The sequence below is a fragment of the Maniola hyperantus genome, chromosome 18 (assembly GCF_902806685.2).
Source record: "Maniola hyperantus chromosome 18, iAphHyp1.2, whole genome shotgun sequence".
NCBI lineage: Eukaryota > Metazoa > Arthropoda > Insecta > Lepidoptera > Nymphalidae > Maniola > Maniola hyperantus.
In genome coordinates, this window is record NC_048553.1 from 1,495,753 (window position 1) to 1,518,834 (window position 23,082).

The 23,082-nt window shown below is 37.8% G+C and overlaps 1 protein-coding gene across 1 annotated transcript in view; it reads right to left on the reverse strand.

Annotated features, from left to right (window-relative positions):
• hth (Meis homeobox homothorax) overlaps positions 1 to 23,082 on the reverse strand; it is a 527,706-nt gene that overhangs the window by 219,701 nt on the left and 284,923 nt on the right. Inside the window, exon 9 of the mRNA XM_034978385.2 lies at positions 15,176 to 15,274. Coding sequence (XP_034834276.1) covers positions 15,176 to 15,274 — 99 coding nt within the window. The remainder of the gene's footprint in view (positions 1 to 15,175; positions 15,275 to 23,082) is intronic.

Consider the following 23,082-nt stretch of genomic DNA (forward strand, 5'->3'; position numbering starts at 1 on the left):
AGGTATGCAGGTTATAAGTTTTTACACTTTCAATATGAATAGTTCTTTGTATAAATTAGCCATTGTACCTACTAGTGTACAAAGGCTTGTAGGTAATCGCAAATTACTTGAGAACCAAATAATTTAACGTACTATATCTAAAGAACATAAGGACAGGTTAAAAAGACAAACAGCATTTCTTTCTAAAATTAAAAATAACGCAGCTAGGCAAGCGCGTCATCTTCGTTTATCGTCCAAAAATCAGTTTTTGCTTGAACGATAGACGAAGATGACTATTGACTCTGTTTTAATCCAGCTTTCTTGTTTCTTGTACAGTGCATATCCCATAGAAAAGTTCTGCAAGCTCTGATACATACGTTCAAGCAAAATGATTGTATGAATACTTAATTATCACCACGATATCATCTTACAAATCCAACAACCGACCATCAACCGTGTGGAATTAGGTTTTTTTAAAATCCCCCGGGAACTCTTTGATTTTCCGGGATAAAAAGTAACCTATGCTACTCTCCAGGTCTTTATCTATACCCAAGCAAAAAATCACGTCAATCCGTTGCACCGTTGCGACGTAATTGAAGGACAAACCAACAAACAAACACACTTTTGGATTTATAATAAGGGTACTGATTTTGAATAAATTATTTGACTTTGACTTTGACATGCCAAGCTTGCAGTTACGTATGTAGCTACCTTAAGTCAGTTGAATCATTGGTTCAAACCTGATTGGTACTACGACATTCTAACTTGCTACATAATTGGAAACATCTCTACTTCATCTAGCCTTTCCAGTTTCCTGTCTGTCTATTTTGAATGATATTTATGTTGATTTATGAAGGCTTGGTAGCAATGTTTTAGTGTTAAAATAATGATCATTTAAAAGACTATTATGGTTACTTACCGAAATTAAAAAGCTTTTTAAATAGTTAGACCAATTTGCCCATAATAGCAGGGCTGGTTAGGTATAATATAACAATAACGCTAAGTTTTTGTTAGCGTTTTGGTTACACCCTGTATATCTATCTGATTTAGGTATAGGGGCTTGAATTTTTTTTAAACCTAACTACAAATTTTACGAAATTCATTTTAGCGACTGAAAAATGAGCCCTCTTAAAAGTTGATTGAAAAATTAGTTCCCAAAAACTAAAGTGTGTTATTTGAGTTTATAAGCCTTTATTGGGAAGTCTGGATATCTCAACCGCAGGAGAAATAATACAACTCCAAACTTAGGTAGGTACATCCAGCCTTGTCCACGTGTTCCCGCCAATGCAAGTGACAGGTCCTAAAATTAGTCACGTGGCGGTAATAGCAGCGCGGGGTGGCGGCCGCTCGCCGCTGTTCAGGGTTCCGTATACGAAGGGTGCCAACGGAATCCTAATTGAGCCTCAATAGCTCAACTGGTAAAGGAGTGGACTGAAAACCGAAAGGTCGACGGTTCAAACCCCGCCCGTTGCACTATTGTCGTACCTACTCCTAGCACAAGCTTCACGCTTAGTTGGAGAGGAAAAAGGGGAATATTAGTCATTTAACATGGCTAATGTTCTTTTTTTTAAAAAAAAAAAAATATTACTAAGCCTCCGGGCTTCGCCGTCTGTTCGTCCGTTTGTATTTCAGCGAGTGAAGCGGTTCTTGTGAACCGTGATACCTAGGTAGAGAATTGAAATTTTCACATAATGTGTATTTCTATTGCCGCTATAACAACAGATATTTATTAAAACTACCTACCTACTACCGCGGTTGTTTGACAGCTACAATGTGACGATCGCAATCATCTCTGATTGGTTAATGCTCGCTCACTATTGGCCACAATGCATTGTTGCTCATTGTTGCAACAAGAATCGCACAAATTCAGCCAATCAGAACAATTGAGATTGTAATAATGATTGATGCAGGTTTTAGACAATCGCCCCGCTGCTGCTTGATTGCGGTAGAATGATAGCTATAATGTCACGATCGCAATTACCTCTGATTGCTTGACGCTCGCTCACTATTGGCTACAAATACATTGTTGTAACAAGAATAGCACAAATTCAGCCAATCATAATTGACTATTAATTTACTAATAATGATTGATGCACATTTTACGAAATCGACCTATACACACGGAGGAGAGAAATAACTAGTCCGTGGACCTATACAGGGTATACTTATTGGCCAGCTCACGCACAACTCAGTTACAGAACTCTTCGTGTGCGAGTCGACTCGCACTTGACCGCTTTTTTCCCCAATTCAGCCCGCTTGTTTACAACAGTTGGTGTCTATCGATCGAGTAAAGCGTTACTCATATTTGTTTGAGGGGCGTTCTCGGCTGTTTTCCATCGATTTTCCGCTGGACTGTGTATATGCTAGTAGGCCTTCCATCTTCCGCGAAATGCGGGGACAAACAACGCGTCAAAATAAGTACCTATTAGATCTATTTTTCCACGACTGTCTAAAAAAGGAGTGTAATGTTTTCAGGGTGTTTTCAATGCGAGGTTCTTCATTCCGCCATAGCTTCTAAACGCCTGAATAGATTTGGTTGTATGGGGTAGGTATGTATCGTTAGAATCCTTACATTAATCCGAGTAACACTGGCTATAAATTTTCGGAAAAAAAAAAAACAATAAATATGGGATAGTACCGAAGTAGTTGGTTATGAAGGGTTTGTTTGTTAATTATCACTTTTTAGTGATATTTAGCACGGTTTTTAGTTAGGTTTTAGGTATACCTTATTACTGTTCTGGCAGTTTGGCACTATAGTGAAATCTTTCGGCTCCTTTCCTAAACGTTTCTTAATTCGATCTGGTCGTTTAGGTATCTTCTACGGTAGGTATAAGGTACGGATGGAGCATACCGTTACCTACTCATAGTTCGAGTTTTGAGGAGCGCTCTTCATAGATTTTCCGTTGGACTATGTAGGTACCAGACCCCTCTTGAAAGTTGTGAAACTAGAGCCTGTCTCTACTAAGACAAAGAAACTAAGTCTATAGGACGAAAAGGTGTTATATGTAGGTATTCAGGAACAAGCAAAGCCTTTTTGTAAAGCCTGGTAGCGAAGAATTAGGTATTCTAATAATTCTTAACTACCAGGCTGCCATAAAACGGGACCGATCCTAGCGAAAACAGGACGTATGGTGGACCAATACATTACATATCTCGGGTAAGGCTTTCGATGCGCTTTTACGTAGTTACGTATCTCTCATCTGTGCGGGAGTGCGCGTGTGTGCGTCCGGCTCGGGGCGCACTGCTCGATTAGCGCGGCACCGCCAAGCCGCCTGATTGGGCCATCCATCACGCGCCCCTGCGTCCCGCGCCTCACCCCACACCCTCCCGGCCCTCAAACACAAACCCACCCCACGCTATACTCAACCTTGGCAGTTACACTTTAGAGTTCAATTCAGGTTGACGTGGATAGGGTTCGTTTCCACCGACGCGTTAATGCCGCGACGCGCGCAACAAAGATCGAGACGTATTTTTAAGACGGATACTTAGTGCGTTACATTATTATAGTTTTGTTGTTTTTTTCGAGCCCGTCCGTGTAACTCACACGGTGTTTTCATATGGCGGGCCGGGTCGACGCACCGCGCCGGTTATGATACCGAATGCCTTGAAGATTTTTGATTGAGGTTTTATTTTATTTGGTGCGACGTAGCCCCGATTACATTTCTCGTATTCGTTCACCGCGAGGCCCGGTTTTTGTTTCGACGCGTTTCATTGTTCGTAACGAGATCGATTTTAACGATAAGCGAGCTTTTAATGAAGACGTGGGTGTGCCCCGCCGGAGCGCGCTTCGCTGTGCTGCCTCCGTAGGCCGTGGCCTTAATGGCCCCTGCACTTGAAATTCTGCCACTCCAGACTAACATGCCTACCTATAGCATTGTTATGATAGCTTGGTAGTTATCATATCATATCATATCCTAAGTGGACGTAGGTCGTAGATTCCAATCCAAATAAACAAATTCCTTTGCACGTATGGTTTTCGTTACTCTATCAACACTCTCTGGAGTCCCTACCTACGTAGTTACCTACTTAGTTATGATTTTTCAATAGGTTAGGATGTCCGCCTTCTAATCGGAGGTCGGGGGTTCGATCCCGGGCACGCACCTCTAACTTTTCAGAGTTATGTACGTTTTAAGTAGGTACCTACCTACTTATTTAAATATCACTTGCTTTAACGGTGAAGGAAAACATATCGCGAGGAAACCTGCATGCCTGAGAGTTCTCCATAATGTTTTCAAAGGTGTGATGTCAACCAATCCGCACATGGCCAGCGTGGTAGACTATGGCCAAACCCCTTCTCTCTGAGAGGAGACCGTGCTCTGTAGTGAGCCAGCAATGGGTTGACCATAATGATGATTTAAAACATGTCTACCTGGTTCGAATCTAACACGCGTCAGAAAACTTACATTGGAATTCGGATTTCTATATTCAATCTATGAACCTGCCCCCCAATTGTGTAAGAATAACCATTTCATGGCTATCGCAATCGTCAAGAAATTCTGCCATTTGATTGGTTGATTCGCTGTTTACATTTTTTCACAGCCAATCAAAGGGCAGAACTCTTGACGATTGCGATAGCCATGAAATGGTTATTCTTACACAATTGGGGGGCTGGGTATTTAAGTATTATCCAACAACATTGTTCTTTATCTAAAGAGAAAAAAAGATCATACAACTTTGGACAAACAATTTTGCTAAAAAGATTATAGATAGATTGAACATAGACAAACGACGTTAGAATGCCCCATTCTATTAGCATTAAACAAAATTATATCAACTCATCTAAATTATTATCACTTTTGCTAGAAAAGATAAGGTACTTTTGGTTGTACCTACCTAATTGTTTTCGACTGCACACCTATTAAAATTAAAGTTGTGAGCCTTGTCTAGTTTGTTTACAAAAGCATAATTAATTATGACAAAAAAACTGTGTCCACATTACCAATATTACGAGATTTGAATAATAAATGAGCTGAAATGGTTTAACCGTAGTTAGTGTACCTACCTACCTACACTGTGGACGCGTGGGTGACGATTGATTACTTACTGGCATCTTAACGGAGTTTAACTTAAGCTTTGATAACTGTAATTGGTCAAACTTGTTCGTATCAGACTTGGAGCAAGCCAGAGAGAGACAGTTCTCATATTACTAGAGCGTGCAATGTCACGCAAAGTGACCTTTTTAACAACAACAGTAACAAGGAGACCAGCAAGCCTAATACCACCGCGCGTAGTGAATCACATTGCAACTACTTATCGTGATTGTTGTTAGGTATTGGCTGAATTTGTTGTAATCTTGCGACAACTGTAAAAATGACGACCAGTCGTTAACCCTGTAAATCTAAATATATAAAAGGATTGACTGACTGACTGATCTTAGATCTATCAACGCACAGCTCAAACTACTGTATGGATCGAAACTATATGACGTAGGCATCCGCTAAGAAAGGATTTTTGAAAATTCAACCCCTAAGGGGGTGAAATAGGGGTTTGAAATTTGTGTAGTCCACGCGGACGAAGTTGCGGGCACAGCGTTCAAAAGCAATTCTTACAGTGATTTGTAACAGGGGTAAAAATTATTTCTCTATACCTTACCTACATCTTTTTTTGCATTAAGTGAAGGTCTTTTTTGACACTTGATGCATTAGAACGTCTCTCTCGTTGCTCTGCAGTCTTTATCTCGATGTCCAAAGCAACGGCAGGGTAAGCCCAGTTTGTGTAAGTGCCTACTTAAAAATGATATTAATTAATAACGAGCTGGCCTGGCGGTGACCACATCTGATGGTATGCGATAATGCAGTCTTAGATGGAACTCGTTTGTCAAGTAGGCAACTGTTTACATTTAGGTGTGGCAGACGCCTTCTAAAATACAAATATTGAAAATATATATATATATATATATATATATATATACGCGACGTCATTACCTATCACTGCTTATATATATATAAGCAGTGATAGGTAAAGACGTCGCGTCGGTCTTCTATTCGGGAGGTCATGGGTTTGATCCCGGGCACGCATCTCTAACTTTTCCGAGCTATGCACAAACGCCCCGCACACCCGCTCAGCCCTCACGCTAACCCAGTGCGGGCGAGCGCGGGTGACGTGGGGGTGTGCGGCGCGCGCCCCCGCCTCATAGCCCGATTGCATCTCGATCTGTCGCGGACTTATACCTACCTACCTTGGGTACGTTAGGTACTAGATATGACTGTATAACCTTAAACTGTTTTTAAGGGCAAGCTTGTATTTGACTCATGACCGCAATTAGGGTTGCCAGGCGTCCGGATAAAGCCGGACATTGATAGGATTTTTGATTGCATGTCCGGCCAAAATAAACGGTGTCCGGTTTGTCCGGCTTTTGTTAGGCTTTTTACATTTCGCAAACGAGCGTTGCCCAGCGCAGGCGAGTCGACTGTCGGTCGCTCCCGCAGGCGGCAGTGCCGCCTGACAACAAGATTTATGACAATAATAAAAAAAGCTTGATTTTACATACAATTTTTCTGTTGTACCTATAATACTAAGACACAAAATCCTCAATAATGTAAGGTGTCCGGCCTTTCTACCCAAATGTCCGGCCAAACTGGCTGGTCTGTCCGGCTTTTAGGTTTGGCAACCTGGCAACCCTAACCACAATCATACAGTGAGTGATGAATAATGAATGACGATACAGTCACTCTCTGGTCCAATATTTTAACTCTATGATTTTATTTTGTACCTACTTATAAACTTGCATTGGTGGTTCCTCTGGTAAGTACTGCAAAATTAAATGTTCATGGGCGACGGTAATCACTTAACATCAGTTGACCCGCCTGCTCATTTGCTCGCCATTTTTATTTAAAAAAAAACTTTTTGTTAAGTTTAGAAAAGTAGCTTAACTTTAGTCTTAGAGTTTTATAACAAATAGAGTCATACAAACCAGTTTGTTTCCACGGTACAATAAACCGATCGGTAAATACCGTTTACGTAAATGGAGGTTCATTGTTGTGTTATTCTTGTATTAGCATATAATCGGCTGCATCGCATGCCTACAGGGTGAGAGGTCAGCCCAGAACACACCGGCAGACGAAATACAAATTGCACTCTCACGCAGACCACCGGGTGTCTCCATTAAAAAACGAGAAAGGTACAAAGCAAAGTGGCCTAAGTCCAGAATGAAGATTTTTAAGCTTTTTTTTAAATTTATTATTAAGAAAAAAATTACACATAATAGGTATCACGCATTGTAAAAAACCACAGAGGTTTGACCCTCAATGCGTACGTCTGCGCATTACATCATGCCTACTTATATCATTAAAAAAAATTACATTACATTCACATACATATATGTATATACACACATATATGCATATATACACACATGCACATACACACACACACACATATATATATATATATATATATCTCTCTATATTTATAAAAGGAAAAGGTGACTGACTGACTGACTGAATGACTGACTGACTGACTGATCTATCAACGCACCGTTCAAACTACTGGACGGATCGGGCTGAAATTTGGCATGCAGATAGCTATTATGACGTAGGCATCCGCTAAGAAAGGATTTTTGAAAATTCAACTTCTAACGGGGTGAAATAAGGGTTTGAAGTTTGTGTAGTCCACGCGGACGAAGTCGCGAGCATAAGCCAGTATTTTATAGGTGACATTATTATTTATGTGTTAAACGCTTCATAAGTAAACTTCATAAGATGTGTCCGCAATGTGCCCTGTGTCACTTACAAGTACCTAAAAAGTGATTTAAATCGGTAATTCATGAAATGATCAAGGGAAACAAAATTTTGAAAAAAATGGCATGCTTTTGATTAATCTAGCTCAACATATAAATATATACCTAATGGTGCATGCTATTCCTTTAGGGTGCTAGCTGAAAGGTCAGCCCAGAACACACGGCCAGATGAAAAAGTGAAAATTTGGATTTTTGGGGCACAGATAGGTACTAAATGTCAATTATTTTGGGTAATTCAATAATTGGGCAGGTACCTACCTAAATCAATGATGACTCAATTTAAAATGGAACGTCGAATAAACAAGAAAGAGTTAAGTACCTATTGATGAAAGTATAAAAACAGACCACAAATTATAATTAGCAGACTTGAATCTTGGAGAATGGCCTTGCCAAAAAATCTACAGAAGCGTTTTAACATTTTAAGAACTGTTTCAGACATAATATGCAATGCTGATAAAATCTTACTAGGTAAGCATTGCAATGATATTATAACCATAAGATTAACTGCAGTTACGCTATAAAAAATACCTAATGTTTGTAAAAATTCCCAAACTTTACGTTAGGTCACTTTAGTTCTGCTGGCACCCATTTGTACACCACATCAATTAATAGTCCGATATCTTCACTCGCGACGGAATCGTAAAACAATATGTCAATGTAACATTCGAAGATATCGCGGAAATGGTGTCCCATTATTAATAACGCCTTACGCCAGTTTTACGGCAGCCATCTTTGATTTTACGAGTGTGAGATCGCGAACACTTCCGCAATCCTTTCATTTATCCATAGTACATACTAATAAAATGTGAAAGTATAATGCATATCTGTCTGTATGTCATCTTTATACGGTTTAACCGTTGAACCAATTTGGACGTTTGGCACAAAAATTTGACTAGAATTTCAGAAACAGATTTAGGTATCTATTTTTACTCGAGAAAATTATGTTATACCTACCTACCTTAGTCCCATGGCACAAGCTGATTAATATTTAATAATGCTTAGTTCTAGTTTTACGCTGGCTATCTTTAATTTTATGAGTGTGAAATTGCGAACGCTTCCTCGATGTGAGATTACGAGTCTCCTTACTACGTTGCTTGTCTACCTATTTATGAACCTGTTAATTTAATGGCTTATTAAACGTGCAATCTTGATGACTTTATAAAACAATAAAACTGCTATGTGAGTGATGAATCGGTCAATGATAGGAAATTGAAAATTGGGTGTGTTTAATGTACTATGAGCCCTTACACTGTTAGTACGAAACGATGTTTTAGACAATGTTTAAAATTTATTTGCTGTCACTCTTTTACAATATGAAAGAAAAGGTGTCAACAACAGACATATTTAAACTAAGAACAGATTTAAACTAACGTCATATTAAGTGCCACCATCAAGATAAATATTGACCAATGATAGACAAAGCTTTCTACAAATCCAAAACTTAGAGAGCTGAGATTTGGTTACTTGCTAATGCACCGAATGTCTTGAAATGATGATACTTGGAAGACGCTAACAATAATTCCGTTATTGATCTGGATTAGATCATTAGGCAGAAGTTTGTTAGACGTCGAATGGGCATCGAAGGAGCAGTAAAGAGACTGGCATTTATTTTATCAGGTCCGGTTGATATCATTTCAATCGGTATTCATTACAAAGTAGAGTTTTATCGCTCGTTGGGACGACGCTACGAATCAAGGGCTATTATTTAAATTGCTCAAGTCTGCCTTTAGGTACGTAGAGTTAGACTCATGCCTGTACCTGCCTAAGATAAAATAGATTAAATCTAGCTTGTTTTGTTTTCATTAACCTGTATATTCTTAGGTGCAGCAAAATCTAACCTTTCTTTTACAACATATCTAAATATATCAAAGAAAAAGGTGACTGACTGACTGACTGACTGACTGACTGATCTATCAACGCACAGCTCAAACTACTGGACGGATCGGGCTGAAATTTGGAATGCAGATAGCTATTATGACGTAGGCATCCGCTAAGAAAGGATTTTTTAAAAATTTAACCCCTAAGGGGGTGAAATAGGGGTTTGAAATTTGTAAAGTCCACGCGGACGAAGTCGACAAGAACTTTTAGGCTTATCAAAGAACTAGCTTATAGTTCTTTGATAAACCTAAAAGTAGTGCTGTCCTTACCTCAGGGAATATTGGGAAAAGATTAGAACTCCTTTTTGAACTCTCAACTTAGTTCAGATGAATTCAATGTGCAAAAACTAATGCAATTAAATGATGATTGTAATTCGTACAATCATCATTGTAAGGTCCATTCGCCAATAATCTCAGTGCAATTTTCGCACACATCCAACAGACTAAGTATTGGTAGCCAGCTCTCAAACTTTCAGAACGGGATTTAAGCAAAAATATAATAAAACCGTCAAAAGCAATAACACCAAGTTTTAACTAACACACCATTCCCGTACCTATATTTGTCTTATAGATTTAGGCTTCGAAAAATTCCATAGAAATTTTTAGTGCGCGGAAAATTCCATAGAAATATTTAGTGCGCGTAAAATTCCATGGGAATTTTTAGTACGAATCGACGTTATATACAGAACTTCTAACATTGATTCAAAAAATTTCAAGTTTCAAGATTCTAAAAAGATAGACAGAGATGTGTATTCACCACAAATTAAGTGTAGTGGATACGGGTACAATGATACTGTAAATCCAAGTAATTAGAGCAAAAATAATTTTGCAATACGTATTGGTAGGTAAGGTAATGCCTACTTGTTTCTCAACTTTGACCAACCACCAAAAAGCCGCTTAGTCAGTAGGTACAAACATAAATTAAGATACCTACCTACCTATTTTAATTTATTTAATGCCTAGGAAAGGTCCGTGAAAGACAAAATGAATGGCACCACAGGACGATCGGTGCGTCGACAACGGAACCTCGGGCCTCGGCTTAAAAGCAAGCGAAATGAGTGCCCCAAGACCGCTAACACTGAAATGCATCTTTGCGCTTTCGAGCGGTGAGCTTTGACTCTGTCTTATCGCAGATGTAAGATAAGGACACGCAAAAGAATACAGACTATGTTGACTGGGAATAAATTCGATTATTGAATAGTCGATCATTGGCGGTTGCGTCGTTTATTCTCGGGACGAGCGCTAACGAACACCGATTCCCGCTCTAATTTGCGGACATGGCGAGCGATCGATCTCATTGGATTTTTTGAAAAAGGAACGAAGGCACCTTATGAGCTGAGCACAAATTGAGCAATTTCGTTCTATCCCTCTCCCACTTATATGTTACTCTATAACCATCTCTGTCTTCTAATTTAGCATCTTAAGTGCGAATTGGGAATGAGAATATTAAAAATTAGCTCGTTCATTTCGAGTTTGAGTCCCAAGTAATTATGTTCAGTTGATGAACGAGATAGTGGCTCTAAACTAAAATGAATCATTTGAAAAATAATTAGTAATTAATAATAAGAGATCCATATACCTACGTCCCTCTTTAATAATTAATCATCTAAATGTACCTAGCTACCTGTAATCTTATCAGACATCTACCTATACTATGAGTAAAAGTCTATCAATCTAGAAAATATCTAAGTATAGTTGGGTCCAAGTGTCGAGTTTACTACTCGGAATAAAAGATACAAAATCCTAGTTAATCACACCTGCACCTGCAGTACTTATGGTTTTAAATTTTTTTGGTTAGATCGTTTTCATTTTGAATGTGCACTGCCTACCTAGGTAGGTACCTACTTAGGTACATAGAAAATTAAAATTGAATTAACATGAGCGTAAACTTAGAGCTACAATTTGTAAAAGTGGATATTAAACCATTAGTGTAAAACCGAATTATGGAAAAATCATCAGTAAAGTGGTTAAGTCCAATACTCTTGCATCGCTTGCCTAAACAGGCATTCCAGCGCAGCAGGTCACCATGGCAACCGCCGCCGCAGTCCAACCAGTCCTGCCATCCATCTTCACATCACGCAAAAAACAACTCTCCCACCCTAATAACTAAGAATGTTATCGCTTCCACACGCAGATGAAGTTATAACATTTCGTCACAAAACGTAACAATAGACACAAAACAATCATAACAATGAAATTGCGACCTTAATGTCTGCACGTAAAGTGTCATTTCGATCGTGCGAATGACTTAAGAATAGCGACATAAGGAATTGTTTTATCTCTTTCACACGTCGTAAAGAGGAGATCGCGCGCACTCTCTCGCGGCGGGCCAATCCTTTCTTGCCGAGGATGGAATCGATTGCCTTGCAGTGTCCCGCTCTACCGCAGTTTTTGTCGGTACCTTCGTACCGATCCACTGTAATCCGTCTTCGGCGGCATTCATTCGAGACGTTAGATAAAAATCGGAATTGTAACGAAGCCCCGAATAAATTGACTCCGCGTATTCCGATTCCATTTCTGATTTAGTACTTTATTATTTTTTTCTGAATTTTTACTCTTACTTTTTGAACAAAATGTTTAGAAATTCGCAGTTTTTGTTTCGGGGGGGTCGACACTCGACATTCGCCGTCCGGGTTCGAAATGACCGTCTAGCGAGCAACGGCCGGTAATTGATTTAGTGTAATGGAAACAGGCAATGGAGCTGATGTATTATAATACGCGCGAGACAGATATACGTCAAACGCACGCGCGGAAAGGAGATGGATGGCCCGGACACGTGCGACGCTGTAACGGTGCAAGTGCATTTCGGTGTTATCATAATTGTATCTCTACACGGGTTACATAAAGTCTGATTTGGGTCGATGATATGGAAGCGTGGTTTTATTGTTATGAATGAGTCAATAGATGGCGTTGCCGTATCGATGTCGTATATTATTTGACAAGTGAAAGAATGATGTTTGGATTCCGCTTCGGCCGCGTGGTTCTAATTTCTTTCTAAATATCTCCGTATAGTGTTTATGATCTCTGATTAGTGCACAATGGTGGACTTGGCGAGATTGATTGTTCATTACGTTCATTTGTTTTTTAATAATTTTTTAACGATTATGATCTGGCACAGATGCTTGCTTTCGAAATTAAGTATTAGTAGGCTTATAGGTAGGTAACTATCTACCACCACCGTGGTTTAAATGGTCCGTTCTTTCTTAATACCCATTAGTTTCTATAAAGATTAAAAACAATAAATCAACTTTAGACGTTCCTATTCTATTTCTAAGATAGCATCTAGCAACTTATCTACCTATTTGTCTCAGATAAGTTTCATAACAGCTTTATCTATTGAAGCTTCAAATTCACTAGGCACTTTTACCAACGAACTCTTGTAGACCTCAAATATTTTTATGGGCTCCAACTCATTTTTGAGTACAACTTGATGACGTCTACCTAGTTGTCATACTAATTTTAATAGCTCCATAGAGCAGGAATTTAGTTTGAAATAGCAATAGGGTCTTGGACTGTAGTAATAAAATAATGTGATTTTTTGTATAGCGGGACTTGGGGCTAGAATTCATTATTAAAGAAAACAATTTAAAAAAAAGTTTGTAAGTTTGTAATTTATTTTTAACATGAAGGTCACGCTGTAGGTACCTACTGAAAGTGAGTAATGACGACACAATCCGAAAACGACAATTTTTTTCATTTTTTCAACATATAAAATAGAGTAGGTAATTTCAGCGGGAAAATTATTTTATGTTAAAAAATTTAGAAATATTTGTCGTTTTTGTCTTGTGACGTCATTAATTGGTTTTGGTACAGCGTGACGTTAATAATTATTTATTTTAAAAATATAAAAAAATCATGATTAATGATATGATAGGTAGGATGTTTGGCATTTAATTACTTATGAATCATAAGTAATTAAATGCAAAACAAACTATCATAAGTTATGATGATGATAATGATGATAGTATGATTTTTGCTAATTTTTAGGGTCGGTTTTTTATATTGAATTGTAAATTTTCTATTGTATGCAATGATTACCTACATAAATTACTTATAATGTACTTAGGTACTATATTATTTTGCACGCCATTGTATGGCAGTAAAAAAAACCGGCCAAGTGCGAGTCAGGCTCGCACACTGAGGGTTCCGTACTACAGTCGTATTCATAGTTCCGTTTTTCCTTTTGAGGTACGGAACCCTAAAAATGATTTTTACGAACACTAAGAACAACTTGAGTCTTGATGTTTGGAAAACACTGTAGGTATGAAATTAGTCACGAGTTTTCAACACTTCATCCTACAGAAGCGATTTGGCTGTCAAGAACCGGTGACAGTGTGGAGTCAGCTTTATAAATATTTGTTTAACTTTAAACACCGTGTGGAGAGACACGATACCCATTGTTGATTTGTGAAGATAATCTGTCTTTAAAGAGGGCAGCACTTTTCTCTTTCACTTTTTTCTTTAGCAAAGGAAGAGACTTTTGATGCAAAACCAAATAGATACCTAGTGTACAAGTAAGCTTTGCCTGGAGCTTTATAATATACCTATTAGGTATTAACTTCAGTTCAATGATTTTTTAAAGAAAAACAGTTGAGTCTTGATGTGTGGAAAACACTGCAGGTATGAAATTAGTCGTGAATTTTCAATACTTCATTCTACAGAAACATTCATTTTTTACTTCACTTCTTTTCACTTTTTTCACTCACCCGTTTTTTAGTATCAATTCATTAGAATTACAATTAGAAAAACATTAGTTTTTCTCTAAAATAAATTTAGATTACCTTCATCTTTTTCTAAATACTGCTAAAAATAGACAGAAAATTAATTTTAAATTAATTAAAAACTCTAACTTTAGTGCACTCTACTTTAAACAATAGACTCACAACTGGCACCTCAAGTCACATCAAGTCAAGTTTAGGTTTGTCTTTAGTAAGAAAAAGATGCGAATAAAATTTAGTTGCGCTCAGAATCAGTACCACTGTGGCTAATTCCGTTGTACACAATCTCTAAACTAAACTAAAAGGGCACATCTAAATCTATTGCTATCCCTTTCATAATGTTGCTCGCGGAAAAGGATAGCACTAGACTTAGACTTATTAATTTAGTTTAGTTTAGACATTGTGTACAAGAGAATTGGCCCCAAAATGAGGCTAATTCCGTTGTACACAATCTCTAAACTAAACTAAAATGGCACGTCTAAATCTATTGCTATACCTTTCATAATGTTGCTTGCGGAAAAGGATAGCACTGAATTTAGACCCGTTAATTTAGTTTAGTTTAGAGATTGTGTACAAGAGAATTGGCCCCAAATTGACTGCCTAACGTATTAAGTAAGATATATAGTACATATAGATATAGATAATAACAGGTATATCTAATCTAATCTAAATAATTCTTTACTATCCAACGACTGATCAAAGACCTCCTTCCGATGTTTCACTCATTCCCTACTCTGTGCCTTTTCGGGTCACTAAGACCATTATCGCCTCGGCCCGCAGGCTGGCGTTGATAACTCTGGGAAGTCCAGAAAGAAGCAGATTTTGCCTACATATCTATCATTTGCTCTGAGGTAGGTACATACCTGGGTATTCACCAGGACTGCCAAGGAACACTGAGGAGTAGACCCGCCGCGCTACGTCGGGGGGTGACGACCATTCCCTCCGCGACCCACACCATTTGCCTGCCAACAAAGAAAAAAAACAAATCAGTGAACTGTTTAGTAGCTTGACAAAACAAGAAGAATTTAGACTATTAAATACTAGATGATGCCTGCGACTTCTTCCGCGTGGATTTAGGTTTTTGAAAATCCCGTGGTACCTAACTCTTTGATTTTCCGGGATCAAATGTAGCTGATGTCCTTTACCGGGATGCTGGCTATCACTGTACCAAATTTCATCCAAATCGGTTAAACGGATGAGCTGCAAAAAGCTAGCAGACAGAGAGACAGATAGACACACTTTCGCATTTATAAGGTTAGTATGTATATGGAAACATCAACCCATCGCTGGCTCACTAAGTACCTACTGAGCACGGCTCTCCTCTCAGAATGAGAAGGGTTCGGCCATAGTCTGCCACGCTTGCAAAGTGTTGATTTGCAGACTTCACACACCTTTGAGTACATTATGGAGAACTTCTCAGGCATGCAGGATTCTTCACATATTTTTCTTCAACGTTAAAGCTACCTAGTGATGCATTTGCCGATTCAAAAGTAGATACTTGTAAAAGTTTAATTGAATAAAAATATTTTGATTTTAATTTTTAGTGATATTTAATTTCTCAAAATGCACATAACTCCGAAAAGTTAGAGAGGCGTACCCGGAATCGCACCCTCGACCATCAAATAGGAGGCCGATGTCTAAACCACCAGGCTATCACTGCTTACGGTAAACTTTTCAAAACCACGTCATTACGTCCTTATTCATAAAAAAATATAAAAGGTTCATTAAACTCCAAAAAACACACACAAAATACGTCATTATAAACCTAGTAAGTTAAGCGGGTTTAAATTGAGCATCACGGTGACTTGCTGGATTTTACATCTTCCATACAATCTTACCTATAACTACCAATAGATATTCTATACAATACAACAATACAACCGAACATAAAAAAATACGATTAAAATTTTCCATACATTGCAAAAAAAAAATAGAATAAAATTTGTCAGAGGAGTATCTCCAAAAGACAGTTTTTTTTAATACTGAAACGCAAGGAGTTGCAATATCTGGTATTTGACAACTACTTACTCAAATCAATATCAAAACACGCAATTAGTATGAGCTTCACAATGATTTGACGTGTTTTTTAGTTTATTCAATAATTTAATCTCATCTCATCTCATCATCTCCGTCGAAGGGTACAACAAACAAGGTTTTTTCGGCTCTAAGTTTTCAGGTTTTTAAAAAAAAAATCTTTTCGGTTTTTTTGTCAGCTGTGCTTTTCAAACTACAACTCTTATTGCTTATTTTTCAAATCGCTTTGATACACAGACAGATGGGCAGACGAAAAGACGGACAGACTGACAGACGGATGAAGGAAACTATAAAACGTTCTTGTTTTATTATGGAACCTTAAAAAGCTATTACATTTCCTGCTAATGTTCTACACATGCGATATTTTTTCAACCGATTTCGATTCGAGAAAAAACTGTTACATTAAGCTCTTCCCGCCTATCTAATGGAATCGTCCATGTCTCAAGGGACATTACGTGTAAAGCATTTTTTTCTCCCATGACAATCTTGGCAATTTTGTCAAGAGGCCAGAACCAAGCCAAAAATGTGAGAAGGATAAATTTATTTATTGTAGTGAGATTGAGAAAGAGATGGCAATAAATTAATGTTAGCCGCCATGGAATCAAAAAATTAATCGTTTCAAAATACCTAAACCTATTGTTATTGTGTAATAAAAAAAATAGCAGTGAGTGTGTTCAGTGCCGTCAGTGACAGAGGTGACAACTTAAAACTATAAAAAAACCGGGTATTTTTAAAATTTGGATTTTCAAGTTCCTTGCAGTATCGAAAAAACTATTAAAAATTTTGCTTGGCCGTTAACATCCTGGGTTGTACTTTTAACGCAGTATCAAGATGAGAAAAGTTAAGGCCATGGTCTACCACGCTGGCTAAATGCACATTGACAGATTTCACACACCTTTGAGAACATTATGAAGAATTCTCAGGTCTGCAGGTTTCCTCACGATGTTTTGCTTCACCATTAAATCAAGTCTTACAATATTATAATCAAAACACACATAAATTTAAAAAATTAGAGGATCCCGGGGACCGAACCTCAAAACCCCGGTGATGCAATGATAACCAAACGAATAGTTTAGAATTTCAAAATTGACTCAGCCTAGAATCAAACCCTGGGCCTCCTAAGGTTACAGTTCACACCGCTGTTCCAAAGGGGTCCTCTCTTCCTTTATATCTAATGGATTCGTCCAACTCTCCCCGGACCTCAACGTCATTACGCGAAAAACATCCAGAGATAGAGAAAAGAGAAAAAATACTCAAAAAACACCTCCTGGGAGCGCGAAGGTGTTGCCACCCTACCTTACCCCAAAAATAAGGGGAGGCAATATCATACACCATTAGCAATTTTCCCACTTTTTTAACGGTGTCACACTGCATAAGAAGCTAGCTGTGTATTTTTATACGGTTAATAATGGGACGTACCGACGGCGAAGTGATTAAATGAATAATTTAGTTCTAAATATAATCCCCACTAATATTATAAATGCGAAAGTGTGTTTGTTTGTAGGTTTATTGTTTTGTTGGTTTGTCCTTCAATCACGTCGCAACGGTGCAACGGATTGGCGTGATTTTTTGTATGGGTATAGATAAAGACCTGCAGAGTGACATATAGGCTACTTTTTATCCCGGAAAATCAAAGAGTTCCCACGGGATTTTTAAAAAATCTAATTCCACGCGGACGAAGTCGCGGGCATCAGCTAGTTTGAAATATAAACTTTGGAGATTTAGAGTTTTTTAAAAGACAAGGGAATCAAATCACTGCAATTAATAAAAATGCAAAAGTGTAAAAATGAAAAATTACGTCGCAAAGGAGCAACGGATCGATGCGATTTTTTGCATGGATATAGGTAGTGAAAGATCTGGAAAGTGACCCTATGCTACTTTTTATCCCGGTAATCTTAGGCTTGTAAAAAATATTTAAAAAATCTAAAATTTAAAATTATAGTAGGTATGTCTGAAAGGTTATTTTAAATTGCATGACTCATATTTTCAAATACTATAAAATTAGAATTTTAGAGATTTAAGTAGGTAATGGGGCCGATTCTCTAGTACACAATCTCTAAACTAAACTAAATTAATAGGTCTAAATCTAGTGCTCTCCTTTTCCACAAGCAACATTATGAAAGGGATAGCAATAGATTTAGACGTGTCATTTTAGTTTAGTTTAGAGATTGTGTACAACGGAATTGGTGCCACTGTAAAACTCTAAACTTAATCTTGCAATTAAGAATACAAATTAAAACATATTTAAGTAATCAACGAACACAACACTGAACATAAAAATTATCAAATAATATATGAAAAAAAAAACAGAAAACAATGAACAACACACAGAACATTAAAATTATCAAATAATATCTGTTGTTCATTTTAATTATTTAATTGAATAATAGCTTGGCAATAATGCAGTGTTTTAGTGCGGAGTATGGACATCGCATAAAGGGGGGAGAATTCACAATTCGAAATTTGAAAAAGAACGCAACCGCCATAATTTTCCCGCGCGCTATATACCTTTTTCGAAATTCGTAATTCGAACAAAAGCGCGCGGCGCAATGGTGCATGCATGATTGATGATGACGCCCGCGACTCCAAATGAACATTCGAATTTCGATTTCATGAAAATAAAAGCTCTTGACCTCTGTCTCTCTCTCTGTTATTTTTTTATTTACGTGCTTTACTGTTCTATATCTTCTATAATCTATAATATAAAAATGAATCACTAAATGTGTTGTTCATCGCAAATCTCGAGAACAGCTGAACCGATTTCGCTAATTCCTTTTTTTAATATTCCTTCTTTATAAAGTAGGAGGATGGTTCTTACGGAGAGAAAAATTTAATTCAACCTCCCCCTTAATTTCCTAAACTCCACCCGAGCGAAGCCGGGGCAGGTCAGCTAGTTCCTAATAATTTTAGTGCCAATTTACTGAACGTCTGGTCATTTTTTTTAAATATTATGTGACTGTTTAAAATTATTGGACTTTTGACGTAGAAAAATTAAAATCAGACACACCGTTAAATATGCCACAAAAAATTAAACAAGCGTTAAATGCATGCGTGTTATCAAACCTGAATTCCGTTTTCCCATTAAAAACTGTCAAAACGTCAATCAGTTTTCAATAATTAATTAAAGTTGATTAATTTTATTCTGATAAGGCTCTTGTAGGTATTTAAGTTCATAAATATTTTTAAAAAATCTAGTATAAAGTCGCTTGAATTTCTTTATACATTCTGAATACAATATACAGTTAATCAAATCTCGCCCCCCCCCTGTCATCTTTCCGTATAAAAAGTATTGAACCGGTTTTATTGAAATTTGTACCACAAGATAGGTAAGCAACTCTCGACGCCACCTGAGCGATCGATAAGGCAAAGATAGTAAAAAAATATCCTTTCCCCTACAAATTATATGAAATACTAGGTGATGCCTGCAACTTCGTCCGCGTGAGTTTCGGTTTAAAAATCTCGTGGGTACCTACTCGATTTTCTGGCCTATGTCCCTTCCCAGGATGCAAGCTATCTTTGTACCAAATTTCGTCAAAATCGGTTAAGCGGATGGGCCATAAAAAGCTAGCAGACAGACAGACAGACACACTTTCGTATTTATAATACTAGAATAGATGTGCTAGAAAGTAGATGGGAATATTAGTTTAATGGAATTGTTTGAAGTTTAATCCTCCGATATTTCGTATTTTAGTCCTCCCTTTAAACCGTTGAGCTATTGAAGCTTTAGGGCTCCTAGTCCTATAGAATTTGAGCTCCACTGTCTCTTTGTTACCATTATCGCAACCGTTCACAGTTACACGGGACGATGATAGGCAATTTGCGTCTTCGCCCCAAAACGGGGTCGCGTAATGTGGAATTACATCGTTGAAGGCAAGAAAGACTCTAGAAAAAAGCCGAGAATTGCCCCATCGGCGCAAGGAGAACAAGTTAACTTAGCGCCATAAACAAATACTTAAAAAATCTTGTAGCCGATAAGGCGGTAGCAGAGAGTTGTCAATTATTAGAGTACCTACGTAATGTCCTTCAAAATCGCCTAACGTGATGGTTTGCTATTTGCAAGGGGATCATTCGTGTTTTTTGACAATACAGAAAATGGTTTAGGATCTGCTTGGTCTGTTTGTCGATAATTTTATCCTAATTGAAAAAAGAGTCTGCATGAACGAACAGTCTTGTCTTACATACTTTGAAACCCCCATTTAACCCATTTAGGGATAGAATTTCGAAAAACTCTTTCTCACTGGATACCTACTTTTTACAAAGAACACATCCTCCAAATTCCATGTCTCTAGGACCAGCGCGAGCGGTTTAGGCTGTGCGTTGATATAGGTCAGTCAGTCAGGACTTTGAATTTTATTTATACCTACAGATAATGCACCAGAATAGCTCTGCTCCTCCTTGTCTGCAAAGTGTCGAAACCTCTGCTCTTCCCATTTCTTATTATTAGACTTGTATAATAATGGGACGTTTTTGGGACGACTAATGTTGAGATTTGCTCCTCCTGCCATATTCAACTCAATGGCTACTCCATAAACAAATACTAAAAATCTTGTAACCGAAATAAGGCGGCACTCTAAATAAGAATTAAAGTAAAATTGCTGAGGTGTGACCCCCCAGCAGCAGCGTATAACCACGCGACTGTATTCATAAGGCGAGAAATTGTAATAACCCCGTGGATATCAGCGGAGGGCGGGCGGGGTGGCAATGCCGCGTTATTTATACGAGGGCGAGCCCTTACTGCATGTAGGTGTTTGTTAAGGAAATTGTCTAATGGTAGAGGCACATCATACGTTCAAAACGATTTTTCACTTGCGCTTTTATCTGCAAAAAAATTGCAACCAAACTCCATAACATAAATATAAATTGATTGACTGAAATGTCAACTAACAGCTCAAATTGGTGTTTAGTTTTTCTGTGATCAATTGTGTTTAGTTTGGAAATTCTAATTTCAAACAGCGCCTTCTAAATTTGCATGCTGTAGCCGCCTATAATTTGAATCATATAATGACTTTGTACCTAGGATTTGAATAATGTAATTTTTTTTATTCTGTAGGTGGTTCAATAAAATAAATAAACAAATAAAAACAGCTGGACCTAGAAACTTGAGATATTGCCTGTAGTTTTCAATTCATTAACATGGACCCACACTGAGGGAGGATTTTTAGAAACGTGCAGACGGGTCACCTGATGTTAAGTGATTACCGCCGCTCATAAACATTTGCAGCACCAGAGGAACCGGTGGCTTTACTCGAATTTGTTGATCCGCCCGTTGAAAAACCATGTTGTTTAGTGGGAATACCGCCAAAGGGATAAGTTTCCGCCGGGGATATTCGCTAACTCAGTGTCTAACGATGAATGATAGTCACCGAGCACATTTGACATTGGTTGGCTGTAAGTACATTAATGCTTCACTGAGTGGCATTAAAATAATTTTTCGTAGAAAACCTTCAATGGATTAAAAACAAATGTCAACTGAGCAAGGTGGCTATCATTCAGTGTTAGACACTGAGTTAGCGAATCACCCTGCATGCTGGTTTTATGTTTATACAGTACGTATCTAATAGGTATTAATTAGGTAGTATTAAGAAGATAGCGAGAAGTGGGTGGATGAGGAAGGCGGACGATCGTGTGTGGTGGCGTGCTCTTGGGAAGGCCTATGTCCAGCAGTGGACGCAAACAGGCTGATTGATTGATTGATTGATTGACTAGTATTAATGAACCTTTTAAAAATTTGAAGCAAGCATTTTCTTTGCCCTAAACCAAACCAACTAAACCGTCCGAGCATAAATTAACACCGACTCCACGCGTATCAGTAAATCTTTAATTACTCGTAACAATTTGTTTAGTAATCAAAAGTGTCAGAATATTTTCAAACATGGCCACGTTAACCAATAATTAACGCGATAAAAATGATAAAAAACAGAACAAGAACACAATAGAACAACATTTTAGAGAATAGTGATTACACATTCATAATTCTTTTCGTGTTTCCCGAATTAAAACAATTGTTGCTTCCAAAACTGTTTCTTCTTTGATCAGAATGGCCGGATCACTGTATTATAATAACAGTGGATAAGGAATCGTAGGCCAGGAGACGGTGGACTGTTTGCTTCTAGTGTTTAAACCCGTCCACACTAAGTTAACATTCCATCTAAATCCCTACTAATCCACTACCACGAATAGATCCATACTAAGAATAGAATAGAATAGATTTTTATTCAAGTAAACCTTTACAAGTGCTTTTGAATCGTCAACTAGTTTAATTTACCATGCACGATCAAATTTACAGCGGACTTGAATTGGCGTCCAGTAAACTTGATGGTGTATGGTTATCAATGTACAAGTCAATTTGCAAACAGATAGCCATACATCATCAATTTTACTGAACTCCGCTTCAATTCCACTGCAAACTTGACGGTAAACTTAATCGTGTATGGCCAGCGTAATATTATAAATGGTAAAGTGTGTCTGTCTGTTTGCTAACTTTTCACGGCCCATTCCCTTAATCGATTTTGACAAAATTTGGTACAGAGATAGCTTTGAATCCCGGGGAACAGGCTTCTTTTGGACCCAGAAAATCAAAAGAGTTCCCACGGGACTTTTAAACACCCATCCGTTTAACTTATTTTGACCAGATACATAGGTAGCTTGTATCCCGGGGACGGGATAGGCTACTTTTAATCCTGGAAAATTAAAGAGTTTTAATAGAATTAAAAAAAAAACTAAATTCAAGTGAACG